Source organism: Herpailurus yagouaroundi, unplaced genomic scaffold, assembly GCF_014898765.1.
Source record: "Herpailurus yagouaroundi ecotype Mexico unplaced genomic scaffold, PumYag 77, whole genome shotgun sequence".
NCBI classification, from domain to species: Eukaryota; Metazoa; Chordata; class Mammalia; order Carnivora; family Felidae; genus Herpailurus; species Herpailurus yagouaroundi.
In genome coordinates, this window is record NW_024412388.1 from 79293763 (window position 1) to 79310398 (window position 16636).

Genomic DNA, 16636 nt, shown 5'->3' on the forward strand with positions numbered 1-16636 from the left:
ATCAGTAACACAACATAATAAAAACTGCACAAATACTATTCTTCTTCATGGGATAGTTTCATACATTTCCCCTGCAACAATGATTTAAATTAAATATCCCAAATATGGCTAGAAATAGAAAAATGGATAAAACAGCCAAATTAAGCATCAACTATTTGCTATAAATATTCTTTATTGGAAAAAATAATTCCCAAAGCAATCTACATATTCAATGCATCCCTATTAAAATAACATCAGCATTCTTCACAGAGCTAGAACAAACAATCCTAGAATTTGTATGGAAACAGAAAAGACCCCAAATAGCCAAAGCAATCTTGAAAGAGAAAACTAAAGCAGAAGGCATCACAATCTTGGACTTCAAGCTATACTACAAAGCTGTAACCATCAAGACAGTATGGTACTGGCACAAGAACAGACACTCAGATCAATGGAACAGAACAGAGAACCCACAAATGGACCCACAAACATATGGCCAACTAACCTTTGACAAAGCAGGAAAGAATATCCAATGGAATAAAGGCAGTCTCTTCAGCAAGTGGTGATGGGAAAACGACAGCAACATGCAGAAAAATGAACCTGGACAACTTTCTTATACCATATGCAAAAATAAACTCAAAATGGATGAAAGACCTGAATGTAAGACAGAAAGCCATCAAAATCCTCAAGGAAAAAGCAGGCAAAAACCTCTCTGGCCTTGTCTGCAGCAACTTCTTACTCAACACATCTCCGGAGGGAAGGGAAACAAAAGCAAAAACGAACTACTGGGGCCTCATCAAAATAAAAAGCTTCTGCACAGCGAATGAAACAATCAGCGAAACTAAAAGGCAACTGACAGAATGGGAGAAGACTTTTTGCAAACGACATAAAGATCAGATAAAGGGTTAGTATCCAAAATCTATAAACAACTTATAAAACTCAACACCCAAAAAACAAAGAATTCAGTGAAGAAATGGGCAAAAGACATGAATAGACACTTCTCCAAAGAACATCCAGACGGCCAACTGACACATGAAAAAATGTTCAACATCACTCATCATCAGGGAAATACAAAGTAAAACCACAATGAGATACCACCTCACACCTGCCAGAATGGCTAACATGAACAACTCAGGCAACAACAGATGTTAGAGAGGGTGCAGATAAAGAGGATCTCTTTTGCACTGCTGGTAGGAATGCAAACTGGTGCAGCCACTCTGAAAAACAGTCTGGAGGCTCCTCAAAAAGTTAAAAATAGAACTACCCTACTACCGAGCAACTGCACTACTAGGTGTTTATCCAAGAGATACAGGTATGCTGTTTTGAAAGGACACATGCACCCCAATGTTTACATCAACACTATCAACAATAGCCCAAGTATGGAAAAAGCCCAAATGTCCATCAATGGATGAATGGATAAAGAAGATGTGGCATATATATACAATGGAGTATTACTCAGCAACCAAAAAGAATGAAATCTTGCCATTTGCAACTACATGGATGGAACTAGAGGGTATTATGCTAAGCGAAATTAGTCAGAGAAAGACAAATCATATGACTTCACTCATGTGAGGACTTTAAGATACAAAACGATATACAGATGAATATATGGGAAGGGAAGCAAAAATATAAAAACAGGAGGGGGACAAAACATAAAAGATTCTTAAATATAGACAACAAACAGAGGGTTGCTGGAGAGGTTGTGGGAGGGGGAATGGGCTCAATGGGTAAGGGGCACTAAGAAATCCACTCCTGAAATCATTGTTGCACTATATGTTAACTAACTTGAATGTAAATTTAAAAAATAAAATAGTAATTAATAAAAAAAATTAATGATAATGCTTTACTGCTTTTTCCATAGATATTATTTCAGTAAGTCCACAATATATCTTATGGAAAAATTAGTGTTACATATATGTAAGCACTATTTTTAAAAAAATTTTTTAATGTTTATTTTTGAGACAGTGCAAGCTGGGGAGGGGCAGAGACAGAGGGAGACACAGAATCTGAAGCAGGCTCCAGGCTCTGAGCTGTCAGCACAGAGCCTGATGCGGGGCTCGAACTCACGGACTGTGAAATCATGACCTGAGCTGAAGTCAGACGCTTAACCGACTGAGCCACTGTGGCACCCCTTTGTGTAAGCACTTTTATATATGATTGTAATCCCTCAGAATTCTAAATGGAATAGAGAAACAAACTCCACTGAAATTACTTGAACTTCAGTTCTTCATTTAATTATTCACTGAATGCTTGCTATATGCCAGATAATGAAACTGCAGCACTACCATCAATAGAGAGATGTAATTTAAAAAGAATATAAAAGAATATTTCCTAAGCTAAACCTCAGTTTGAAATATGATGGAAGTATAGATGAAAAAGTACCTAGACAGAAGGCTTCTAGAGAGTCAGAGAGGTCTCAGAGATTGCCAAGTTCTAACTTCTGGCATAAGCAAGAGTACCAAGTGTAATCATGGGTGAGTTAGAGAAATGGGTAAAGCAGTTTCTTTTCAGAGGACATTGAAATAACATATACAAATATATAGAACTGTGAGAAAAATTTATAAATGCAATATTCCAAAGATACCACATTATTTAAAATACTGTTCTTTGATCCAGTGGAAAAAAAGTCTCTTTAGCAAATCGTCCTGGGAGAAGTGGACAGCAACATGCAGAAGAATGAAACTAGACCACTTTCTTAAACCATACACAAAAATAAACTCAAAATGGATGAAAGACCTAAATGTGAGACAGGAAACCATCAAAACTCTAAACAGGCAACAACCTCTGTAACCTCAGCTGCAGCAATTTCTTGCTTGACACATCTCCAAAGGCAAAAGAATTAAAAGCAAAAATGAACTACTTGGACCTCATCAAGATAAAAAGCCTCTTCACTGCAAAGGAAACAATCAACAAAACTAAAAGGCAACCAACAGAATGGGAAAAGATATTTGCAAATGACATATCCGATAAAGGGTTAGTATCCAAAATCTATAAAGAACTTGCCAAACTCAACACCCAAAAAACAAATAATCCAGTGAAGAAATGGGCAGAAGACATGAATAGACACTTTTCCAAAGACATCCAGATGGCCAACAGACACATGAAAAGATGCTCAATGTCATGCATCATCAGGAAATACAAATCAAAACCACACTGAGATACCACCTCACACTGGTCAGAGTGGCTAAAATGAACAACTCAGGAAACTACAGATGCTGGTGAGGATGTGGAGAAAGGGGAACCCTCTTGCACTGCTGATGGGAATGCAAACTGGTGCAGCCACTCTGGAATACAGTGTGGAGGTTCCTCAAAAAATTAAAAACAGAACTACACTATGACCCAGCAATAGCACTATTAGTAATTTTATCCAAAGGATACAGGAGTGCTCATTCACAGGAGCACATGTACCCCAATGTTTACAGAAGCGCTTTCAACAATAGCCAAATTATGGAAATAGCCTAAATGTCCATCAACTGATGAAGGGATAAAGAAGATATGGTTTATGTATACAATGGAATACTACTAGCAGTTAGAATGAAATCATGCCATTTGTAGCAACATGGATGGAACTGGAAGGTATTATGCTGAGTGAAATAAATCAGTCAGAGAAAGACAGATATCATCTGTTTTCACTCCTATGTGGATCTTGAGAAACTTAACGGAAGATGATGGGGGAATGGTAGGGTACAGACAGAGAGGGAAGGAGGCAAACCATAAGAGACTCTTAAATACAGAGGACAAACTGAGGGTGGATGGGAGGGTGGGGGAGAGGGGAAAATGGGTGATGGGCATTGAGGAGGTCACTTATTGGGATGAGCACAGGGTGTTGTGTGTAACTGATGAACCACGGGAAATCTACTCCAAAAACCAAGAGCACACTTCACAAGCTGTATGTTAGTCAATTTAACAATAAATTATATTTTTTAAAAAAGAACTTAAATAAATAATAAATAAAAATAAAGTAAAATACTGTTCTTGCCTTAACTCACCAAACAAAAAGGACTCAAATGGACAACAGCCATTAATATAAAAGCTAAAAACTATTAAAACTCCTTGAAGAAAACAGGAAAAAGACTTTACAACTTTGGAATAGGCAAAATGTGTTAATGGGACACAAAGAAACACTAACCTCGAAAGAAAAAATGAAGCAGGCTTCATCAAACTTAAAAACCCTACTCTTCAAAAGATACCCTTCAGAAAATGAAAAGGTAAACTATAGACTGAGAAAAAAAGTTCTCACATATGTATAAGACTGGTATCCAGAATACACAAAGAACTCTTAAAATCAGTAATGAAAAATGCAAACAACACAGTTTGTTTTTTTTTTAATGATTAAGAGACTTAAGCTTACATTTTACAAAACAAAATAATCAAATGGCCAAACAAAACAAACAAGGGGAAAACATTCAACTTGTGTTTTAGTCATCAGGATAAAGCAAGTTAAAATCACACTATGCAGTGTGGCTCAGTCAGTTAAGCATTCGTCTCTGGATTTCAGCTCAGATTATGATTTCATGGTTCATGAATTTGAGCCCTACAATGGGCTCCACACTGACAGTGTGGAGCACGCTTGGGATCCTCTATCTCCCCTTCCTCTGCCTTCTCATGGACTATCTCTCTCAAGGTAAATAAATGATGTCCTAGTTCAACCACTTTGAAGAACTAAATTTTCATTTGATCCAGAAAGAGAAATGAATAATCATATCCACAAAAAGATGTGAAGAAAGTTCACAGAAGCTTAATTCATAATAGTTACAACCCAGAAACAACCCAAATATCCAGAAAAGTAAATGATCAAATTTTGATATATTCATTCCTTGCAATACTAACTCAGCAATAAAAAGAAACAAACTGCTGATACATACAATAAAATGGATAAATCTTATAAATGTTAGGTTGAGTGAAAGAAGCCAGATGCACTCAAGTACATACTATATGATTTCACTTATATCAAGTTCAAGAACAAGCATATTACAGAAAAAATATAGGAGAGGGGCGCCTGGGTGGCTCAGTCAGTAAGCATCCGACTTCAGCTCAGGTCATGATCTCCCGGTTCGTGAGTTCAAGCCCCACATCGGGCTCTGTGCTGACAGCTCAGAGCCTGGAGCCTGCTTCAGATTCTATGTCTCCCTCTCTCTCTGCTCCTCCCCCTCTCACACTCTGTCTCTCTCGCAAAAATAAACAAACATTAAAAAAATGAAAAAAATATACATATATAGGAGTAAATCCTCATGACTTTGGGTTAGGTAGAGCCTTCTTAGGGGCTCCTGGTGTGGTTCATTTGCTTAAGCACGTGACTCTTGGTATCGGCTCAGGGCATAATCTCACAATTTGTGAGATTGAGCCCTGTGTCAGGCTCTGCACTGACAGCGCAGAGCCTGCCTGGGATTCTCGCTCTCCTTCCCTCCCTGCTCCCCTCCTTCCTCTCTCAAAAAAATTATGTAAACTTAAAAAATAAGTAATTGGGGCACCTGGGTTACTCAGTCGGTTAAGCGTCAGACTTTGGCTCAGTTCATGATCTCACCATTCATGAATTCAAACCCTGCACCCAGCTCTGTGCTGACAGCTCAGAGCCTAGAGCCCGTTTCAGATTGTGTCTCCCTCTCCCTCTGCCCTTCTCCTGCTCACACTGTGAGCGTGTGTGTCTCTCAAAATATACATACATACATGCATGCATACATAAATATTCTTAAATATGACACCCAAAGCACAAATGACTATATCTATATATCTATATCTATACACGTATATACAGTAAAACCTTGGTTTGCATGCATAATCCATTCTGGAAACATGCTTGTGATCCAAAGCACTTGTGTATAAAAGTGAATTTCAAGAACCATTAGCTTAGTTGTGATCATGTGACATTCGGTGTCACACACTACTCATATTGCAAGACATCACATGTTTATCAAGTTAAAACTTATTAGAAATGTTTGCTTGTCTTGTGGAACATTCGCAAACCAAGTTACTCCCAATCCAAAGTTTTACGTATTTATAATTATATAAACATACTGAACTCACCAAAATTAAAAATGTTTTGGTGCACCTGGGTGGCTCAGTCGGTTAAGTGTCCAACTTCGGCTCAGGTCATGATCTTACAGTTTGTGGGTTCAAGCCCCACATTGGGCTCTGTGCTGACAGCTCAGAGCCTGGAGCTTGCTTTGGATTGTGTCTCCCTCTTTCTCTTTCTCTGCCCCCCTCCAAAATAAATTTAAAAAAACATTAAAAAAAATTTTTTTAAATGTTTTGTGCCTTCCTGGATGCCATCAAGAAAGTGAAAAGAAAACGTAAGGAACAGGAAAAGCTATTTGCAACTCAGAAGACTTATATCTAAAATATATAAGAAACTCTTATGACTCCATAATAAAAACAAGCAACCCAATTAAAAAATGGGCAAATAATCAGAATAAACATTTCTCCAAAGAAGATATACAATAGCCAATAAGCACATGAAAAGCTGCTCAGCATCACTAATCATTTGGGAAATGCAAACCAAAACCATAATAAGATATCACTTTACAACCACTAGGATGGTTATAACTGAAAGACACAATAACAACTGCTGGTGAAGATATGGAGTACACAGGAACGCTCAGACACCACTGATGTGAATGTAAAATAGTAAAACCACTTTGGAAAACAGTCTGACAATTCTAAGAGAAATGGAAAAGCTATGCCCAAGAAGGGATAGGAAATAAATGCAAATGGGCATGCGGTTTCTTGTAGTGACAGATGCACAAAACTTATACAACAAATATTCGTGGAAGCATTTATTCATAACAGCCCCAAAGTGGAAACAATCCAAAGTCCATCAACTGTTAAATGGATAAAAAAACACTGGTACAGCCATACAATGGAATATTATTCAGTCATGAAGAGGAATGAAGTATTAGTACATGCTACAACATGGATGCACCTTGAGAATATGACGCTAAGTGAAAGAAGTCACAAAAGGAAACATATTGTATAATTCAATTTATATTAAATATCTAGACTTCATAAAGTAGATCAGTTGTTGCTGAGAAGTGGAGTGGAAGTGAGAAGAGTAAGAAGCGATGGCCAGTGATTGCTAATGGATACGTGTTTTCCTGTGGTGATAGCTACACAACTCTGAATATGTGAAAAAAACTTTAAAGTAGTGAATTGCATGTATATGAATTATAGCTCAAAAAAAAAGTGTTATATAGAAAAACACATAAAATATATCAATGGCGATAAAAATCAGAAGAGAGGTTTCAAGGGGGTGAGGTTGCTAGAAAAGGGCACAAGAAAATTTCTGGGGTGATAGGAATTTTCTAACACGATAGAAATCATCCATGTGTTTAATGGGCATGTGGGTAATACACAATCAAATTTGTCAAAACAAACTATACTTAAGAACTGAGCATTTCTCTGCAAATTATACACCAACTTTATAACAATTTATAGAAAATATTGTCTGGTTAATGACACTAGGAGCAGTGACAATTAGGTGAGAAACTATTGCTTTTTATTATCGAAAGCCCTTTATAACCTTTTAACATAATGACTTGACTTTAGAAAGAACTGTTTTTGCTACATTAAATGCATCTATTCTGTAAAGAAAGGAAAAGATAGGGGCGCCTGGGTGGCGCAGTCGGTTAAGCGTCCGACTTCAGCCAGGTCACAATCTCGCGGTCCATGAGTTCGAGCCCCGCGTCGGGCTCTGGGCTGATGGCTCAGAGCCTGGAGCCTGTTTCCGATTCTGTGTCTCCCTCTCTCTCTGTCCCTCCCCCGTTCATGCTCTGTCTCTCTCTGTCCCAAAAATAAATAAACGTTGGAAAAAAAAAATTTAAATAAAAAAAGAAAGGAAAAGATAAACATTATCTCATTTTTTTCTTTTCAAATTTGTTGAGCACTCTAACAAATTTTAGAATTTTCTAAAGAGAAACTTCAGAATTTTTTTCAATGTCATAGGCATAAAGAAGTCCTTTTGTCAGAGTTGAAGCATTTTCAAGAAGTAATACTTGAAATGATATTATCAAGTCTCTCCCCATTTGACTACTAAGTCATGGCATGCAGGTAAACAATTTACAAATTCATTAAGAAAACATAGACTTTATAGAATGTGTAGTTAGAATCAGGTATTTTTACTCCTCTTTGCTAAATACAGTGATGAAACAACTCAGGAAGACTCTTAAACAGCAAGATAATTAAAACATTCTGACATGGTAACAGAGGAAGCATACTACCTTGAAAATGTCAATTTCCAAAGACTTGCGGCTAGCAACTGGGAAAATGGTAAGCATTACTCATAGGTCTGTGGACTACTGAAAAGTCTATTCAAAACTTACTTATTTCCCTCTGTCCAGAGCACATGGGTTCACTGCCTTGGACGGATTTATTGCAAGAACAGAAACTACCTTCCCATCCCATCATAATTTCCTTATGACTAACTAGTAAGAAGAAATTTATCAGATTCAAGGAAAAGAATACTGGCCCAGTAGGAATACTGTATACTACAATCAAGGGCATTCCTCACAGATTTGTGTGGCTTCCTGGCCATTTTAAATTGCCACTGCTATACAATAATTCACAAGCCCAAATGTATTCATCCTCCCAGAATGCTGCCAGACTAAAATGTCTCTACTGGATCTCTACTGACTGGACAATACATAATCTTCAGTCTCCTAAGTAAGCAACTCCAAGTTTTTGTAAGAGTTCTACCTCTAAGAACAGCATTTGCTATAACCCCACATTATCTGAGATGGGGTGCTAAAGCTAATTTTCAGTTGGACTTCAAGTAGCATTAAGGATGGAGAAAATGTAGGTGTGGCAGCTTCCAGAAGCTTAGAAGACTTGACAGAGAAAAGGTATTCTCAGCTCTCTAAAGGACAGAAGCAGCAACTAAACAGAGAGCTGACAACAAGGGGAATATGCCAACACAGGGAATAGTGTGAGTTTTATTTTATTAGGGAGATTACCTTTACCATATCTTAACAACTAAGAACTGAACCCTATCCTCACCAAGAGGTCACCGATCTAAGGAAAACAGCAGAACGTGTGCTTTATGATGGGCATGTAAGAAAAAAAGAGTAGCGTGGAGCAGTGCACACTTGATAAACATCAAAGAAAAAGCCTCTCTTGCTACAATACCATGACGGAAAAATACAAAGAAGGAAAAGGAAAACAATAGGTTATCTTTTAGGTACCTAGAGTATGAAGTACTTGGGGGACATCAATGTAGATAAGCATCTTGTAACTAAAATGACAAGTCTGAAGCTTAGAACTTATCAGGTAGGCATCTTAACATCTCTGAAAACAGAATATTAAGATATTTGAGAGACAGCACATTCACACAACTTTTATTTCACTATACTGCTATAATTGCTCTATTGTATTATTAGGTATTGTTGCTAATCTCTTACTGTGCCAAATTTATAAATTAAACTTTATCATGCGTACATATGTATAGAAAAAAAAACAGTATACATAGAGTTTGGTACTATCCACGATTTCAGACACCCACTGGGGGTCTTAAAAGGTATTCCACACCGGTAATGGGAAATACTGTATTAGCAAAGAATTGATAGTAAACTTTTTAAATATCCTACTGTACTCAGCATAATGCTTTCCTATGGATACCAAAACAGCAACAAGTCATCATGCCATTTGGAAATGTGTAAACTGCTAGGATAATTCACAAAGAGCTAAAGAAAGATCTAAGAAAAGCTAAGGTAAAAAAAATTGCAATATAAGAAAAACATTTGGAAAGCTAAATACTCTGGCACTTACTGCAGAGGGATCAACTTTCCAAACATGGGGTTCAAATATCTCTTGTAACGTTACATCAAAGGAACAAGATATGAATGAATGTACTGGGGTAAAGACAGCAACCAGCAAGCTAAACGAAAAGCAAATGAGTAGCAACAAAATACATGCCTGACTCACAGAGTAGTCACAACCATTCACATCAACACCATCAAGTACAAATTCAAGTCTCAGAGCAACAACAACAACAACAACAACAACAACAACAAAGGGAGAATTAAGACAAAACACAAAGAATTAACACAAGAAGCAATTCAGAGACAATTCTTAGTGGGGTGCCTAAATAATAGGGATCTCTCCAGTTCTGAAAGCAAGCAGTTTTTTTCTTTTTCTTTTGTTTAAGATGAGGTCTCAGAGAAGATGAACACGAGACTTCCAGCTCCCTTCCAAATATTCTGACCAGAAACTGATGGTTTGAGGATTAGTTTTACACAGACATTGGGACAGACAGGCATAGCATACTCAACTTCTTAGACTTCTTAATTTAAAGATACGATATAGGGGCACCTGGGTGGCTCAGTCAGTTAAGCATCAGCTTAACTTCAGCTCAGGCCATGATCTTGCATTCGTGAGTTCAAGCCCCGTGTCAGATTCTGTACTGACAGCTCAGAGCCTAGAGCCTGATTCAGATTCTGTTGTCTCCCTCTCTCTCTGACCCTCTCTTGCTCTGACTCTTTATCTCTCTCTCTCTCTCTCTCTCAAAAATAAACATTAAAAAAAAAATTTAACTAAACAATAATAAAGATACGATGTACAGCTAAGCTAGTTACAACAGAAAAAGGAGTTCAATAAATTCTTTTAATTACATCATCAAATTCCTCAGGAAATCAGACAATTGATTTAAAAAATTTTTAAAAACCTTCAATGAAAAGAAGAATAGAGTTTGTGTGATGATCTTAAAAGCCTCGCCTATGATTTAAAATTCATGAATTTTTAACACAGAGACTTAAAAATATACGTTTTGCTCAGCTTTTTACTTCCTTAATATTCAGGGTTGCATTATAGAGAGTATCCTCAAGTATACAAAGTAATGCTTTAGTAGTAAAACTATAAACCTACAATGAAAGTTATGTTAGATCATCTAGATCATCACTGTCCAACAGAAATATAATGCAAGCCCCTTATATCATTTTAAATGTTATAGTAGCCACATGTACAGTAAAAGAAACAAGTACAATTAACTTTAATAATGTTACCAAATATAGTCAAAATATCATTTTAGCATGTAATCAAAATTTTAATTAATGAGATATTCTTTTTTTCAAATCAGCCATTCAAAACCTTATGTACATTCCACTTTTATAGCACATAAGAATTCAGACCAGCCACATTTCAGGTGCTCAAGTGCCACATATGGCTTGTGGCCACCTTACTGGATGGTAGAACTTTAGATGTTGGTAAGATAAAGATATATTACGGTTTCAAAGATTCCTGCTTACTTAAAAATACATAAAATACACTTAATTTAGTTTAAAAGAACCCTACCCATATTTCCTCATTCTCATATCTCACTTCTAAAACTCTATCAAAAAGCAAATTTTGATTCCAAATATAATGTAAAAAGAAATGAACATGGCTGCAACACCAAACTTTTAAACCACACAAATAATGGCCTATTAAAAACTGAAATTAGCAACATTCCCCTCCTTAATTAAAATGTACTGCTATTACACTTGAACCTTACCTTCCTAAATTCATCTCTGCCAAAGCCTTCATGTTTTCAAAATGAAAATGAAAAACACATTTAACACACAGGAAAAAAACAGCTGTCCCATTTCAACTTTAAGGCTATCAATTATTAACTTTCATCAAACAGATCTTTGATATTATATTGAACTATTTCTTCACATCTTTCTGGGGTTGCCACATGTATTGATTTTTAAAAGTTATCATTGCAGTAAAATTATGGGAAAGAAAAAAACAGTTTATAAAATTTGTTATTTTCATTTTTAATTTTAATTTTCTAAAATATTGCCATTTTTATACTTTCTGAATTAAAGTGAGTTAAGTAACATGAGTAGCATGAGTCTATATTTGGAGAAGAAAAAACTCTTGAACAAAAGCATATCCCTTGCTACAAAAAGTAACTATGTCTTGTAATTTTTACTTGAATTATGTAATTTGCATATCTATATTATAAACCACAGAAATGGTCAGAGAAAATTTAAGTTATTATTCTTTGAATTTTTTCCTCGGATATAAGAGGTTGGCAGGGTAGTAGGCAGAACAGGGGGAAGAGAGCTAGACCTAGTGTTTACCATTTTATTTTTTATTAGAGTCAGAGATGTGTTTTTCCACCAGGATTGTTCTAAGGTAAAACAATGTGTCACTAGATTCAACCATTCTACAAATAAATCCTTCCCATGGATTCTGGGTTTTAATGAAGGAAAGGAAAGAAAAACTCAAAATGTGAACTCAAAAAGAGCACAGATTTTGAGGAGCCTGGGTGGCTCAGTCGGCAGGGCGTCTGACTTCCACTGAGGTCATGATCTTTCACCTTATGAGTTCGAGCCCCACGTCAGGCTCTGTGTTGCCGCTCAGAGCCTGGAGCCTGCTTTGGATTCTGTGTCCCCCTCTCTCTCTCTGCCCCTCCCCCACTCAAACTCTGTCTCTCAAAAATAAACATTAAAAAAAAAAAAAAGAGTACAGATTTTGAGTAATCCATACAAGAACAAGAATGACAACCTTCTGCTCCTTTAACTTCAAATTCTGATTTGTCAAAACCTCTTTTCTGAACGTTTTTAAATAACTCTCGGGGCGCCTGGGTGGCGCAGTCGGTTAAGCGTCCGACTTCAGCCAGGTCAGGATCTCGCGGTCCGTGAGTTCGAGCCCCGCGTCAGGCTCTGGGCTGATGGCTCAGAGCCTGGAGCCTGTTTCCGATTCTGTGTCTCCCTCTCTCTCTGCCCCTTCCCCGTTCATGCTCTGTCTCTCTTTGTCCCAAAAATAAATAAACGTTAAAAAAAAAAAAATAACTCTAGTAATTATTCTTTAGATATTAACATATACACAGGGCACATCTGGTATTCCTGAATAAACTGTGAATTACTTGGAGAAAAGTTCATCTATATCCATAACTTACAATAATTCCTACTATAGTGCTCTGTATGTATTAGTAGTACAGTAATTACTGATCACAACCATAAAAATAAATTCAACTTTGGTCACTTACAAACTCAGCACCAAAAGTTATCTTTTGTGTGCACTATTTTTCCATTAAAGAACCAATTCATTTTTTTATTAATATTTATATTTTAGTTAACATACAGTACAATATTGGTTTCAGAAGTAGATTCAGTGTTTCATCATTTACATACATCATCCTGTGCTCAATACAAGTGCCCTTTTTTTTTTTTAATGTTTATCTTTGAGAGAGCGTGAGCGGGAAGGAACAGAGAGAAAGGGAGACAGAGAATGTGAAGCAGGGTCTGCATTGCCAACACAAAGCCCAACTTCGAAACCATGAACCATGAGATCATAACCTGAGCTGAAGTTGGACCACTCAATGGACTGGGCCACCGAAAAAAACTGTCAACAAGTTTCCAAATTTGAAGAAAACTATAAATGTACAAGAAGTTCCACAAAACCCAAATACAAGAAACATGAAAAAAAGTACAATCAGGCAGCTCTGAATCAAACGGCTTAGATCAGGAATAAAGAAAAAAATGTTAAAAAGAGGAAAAAAAACCACACTATATATACAGGAACAAAGATAAGGAATGGATCAGATTTCCTAATGAAAACAATGCAAGACAGAAGTCAATGAAATATCACCGAAGCACTGTGGGGGCTGGGGGTGGGGGAACTGTCAACCTATATGCAAAGAAAACATCCTTACAAATCAAAGGCAAAATGAAGACTCAAACATACAAGAGCAGCCCCACCCTTCATGAATTATTATTAAACGAAGTCCTTCAGACAGGAAAAGTATATCAGGTGGAAATCTACAGTTAAAGAATGAAAGAGCTCCAGAGACGGAAACCATGTAAATATATGAGATATTTTATTATTTTAATTTCTTTAAAAGATAATTGTTGAAGCAAAAATATTAATACAGAATGAGGGTTACAACATATATAATAGGAAGACACAGAACAAAACTAGCATAAAGGACTGGAGAGGAGATATGGAACTGTACTTTTTTTTTTTTTTTAATGTTTATTTATTTTTGAGACAGAGAGACAGAGTATAGTAGGGGAGGGGCAGAGAGAGAGAGAGGGAAACACAGAATTCAAAGCAGGCGCAGGCTCTGAGCTGTCAGCACAGAGCCAGATGCAGGGCTCAGACTCACCAACTGTGAGATCATGACCTGAGCCAAAGTATACGCTTAACTGACTGAGCCACCTAAGTGCCCCTGTACTATTCTAAGTTCTTACACCACATCTGAAATAGTATGAGATCCCTTGAAGGCAGATAGAGATAAATTAGAGATTTCTACTATGAACCTTAAAGCAACCAGTAAAATAACAAAACATATTTATAGCTGATAAATCAACAAGGAAAATAAACACTAAAAAAATTCCATTAAATAAAAAGTAAGCAGAAAAATAAAAAGGAAACAACAATATAAAACAAAATGACAAGGGTGCCTGGGTGGCTCAGTCAGTTAAGCATCTGTGGTCATGACCTCACAGTCATGAGACCAAGCCCCATGGAGCCCACTTAAGATTCTCTCTCCCTCTGCCTCCCTTGCGCACTCTCTCTCAAAAAACAATAATAATAATAATAATAATTTAAAAAATAAAACAAAAGATTTAAACATAAGCATATCAATAATCACATTAAATATAAATGATCTATTTTCCTGAAAACCTAGAAAACACTGTTTTCTAGTCACAAAAGACTACCTACTTTATGATTCCATAATGAAGTGTCCAAGAGTAGGCAAACCCACAGAGATAGAAAGCAGATTAGTGATTACCAGTGGGTGGAAGAAAGGTAAAAAAGGGAGACTAATCAGTAGAGAGTTTCTTCGGGGGGGGGGGGGGGATAAAAATGTTCTGAAATTGAATAATAGTGGGGCGCCTGGGTGGCGCAGTCGGTTAAGCGTCCGACTTCAGCCAGGTCACAATCTCGCGGTCCGTGAGTTCGAGCCCCACATCAGGCTCTGGGCTGATGGCTCAGAGCCTGGAGCCTGTTTCGGATTCTGTGTCTCCCTCTCTCTCTGCCCCTCCCCCGTTCATGCTCTGTCTCTCTCTGTCCCAAAAATAAATAAACGTTGAAAAAAAAATTAAAAAAAAAAAAAGAATAATAGTAATAGATGCACAACTTTGTAAATATACCAAAATCACTATATCATATGCTTTCAAAGGGTGGATTTTACAGTGTGTGAACAAATTAAAGATACAATAAAAAATACAGTGAAAACACAGGAAAAAAGCAAAAGAAATATTAACAGCAGCATACATATTTTCTTGGATCTAGACCTGCAAGAAGACTGTAATTCTCACTTCACTCCAAAAGGTTTGGATACATGATTTGCTTTGGCCAATAAAATCTAGATAGAAGTTACGTCTACAACTCCCTAACAGACATTTTAAGGTATTTCCACTCTATCTCTTTTGCATCTGCCACAGGTCTGGTTTATCCTGGATAAGGGGTGGTCATTAGTCCTGGAATAAAGAAGTATGGAACAAAGATGTACTCAGCTTGCAGCTTAAAATGAATATGAAATGTGAGGAAGAAATAAAACTTTGTTTTTGTAATTTTTAAAAAAGTAAATGGTAGGGGCGCCTGGGTGGCTCAGTCGGTTAAGCATCCGACTTCAGCTCAGGTCACGATCTCGCGGTCTGTGAGTTCGAGCCCCGCGTCGGGCTCTGGGCTGATGGCTCAGAGCCTGGAACCTGCTTCCGATTCTGTGTCTCCCTCTCTCTCTCTGCCCCTCCCCCGTTCATGCTCTGTCTCTCTCTGTCTCAAAAATAAATAAACGTTTAAAAAAAAAAAAAAAGTAAATGGTAAATATTATAAGGCAAAGATCATTCATGTGTATTTTTAAAAGATATAAATATATGTTGCCTAGCTGAGGAACTTTAAAGGCTGGAAAATGTATAATATTTTAACACTATTCAAAAGAAAGGTACAATGACTACGTAGATTTCTAAGCAAACAGTACTACCAAAGATAAAGAAGGGGTTTCACAAGAGGGCATAACAAACCTAAATGTTTAAATACTTAATAAGTACAACTTCAAGATACATGAAACAAAAACTGAAATAATTTAAAGAGAAACAGACAAATCCACAATTATAGTTGGGATTTTCCATACTCTTCTGTCCATATCCGATATCAAAAGTAAACAGAAAACCAGAAAAGAAATAGTAGACTTAAACATTATCAATCCATTTTAATCAACTAATGTTTATAGAATACTCTACCAAACAGTTTAATATACCCTCTTCTCAAGTTCACATAAAATGTTTACCAAAATAAGATAATATTCAAGATCATAAAAGAATTCTCAATAAATTTAAATGGCTGTTGCTAAAACAGGGCTTAATAATATACAGCACCAAACAAATACTAGAAAAGAAGAAAGATCACAAAGAAATTACATATAAATGTAAAAAAAATCGTAAGACAACTACAGATCAATATTTACCCTGAACAAAGATGCAAAAATTCCAAATACAATTTTAGCAGATCAAATCCAACAATATTTTTTTTTATTTTTATTTATATATGAAATTTATTGTCAAATTGGTTTCCGTACAACACCCAGTGCTCATCCCAAAAGGTGCCCTCCTCAATACCCATCACCCACCCTCTCCTCCCTCCCACCCCCCATCAACCCTCAGTTTGCTCTCAGTTCTCAACATTCTCTTATGCTTTGGCTCTCTCCCACTCTAACATCTTTTTTTTTTTTTTCCTTCCC

At 36.7% G+C, this 16636-nt stretch overlaps 1 protein-coding gene across 7 annotated transcripts in view; it reads right to left on the bottom strand.

The window, feature by feature from the left end:
* EVI5 (ecotropic viral integration site 5) overlaps window positions 1-16636 on the bottom strand; it is a 248898-nt gene that overhangs the window by 159967 nt on the left and 72295 nt on the right. The window contains exon 1 of one of the 7 annotated variants that reach the window (XM_040470989.1): window positions 11453-11630. The exons of the other annotated variants lie outside the window; for them this stretch is intronic. Within the exon in view, the coding sequence (XP_040326923.1) occupies window positions 11453-11484 (32 nt within the window). The 5' untranslated portion in view covers window positions 11485-11630. Of the gene's footprint in view, window positions 1-11452; window positions 11631-16636 lie in introns of those variants that run through there. 7 annotated transcript variants of the gene reach the window in all.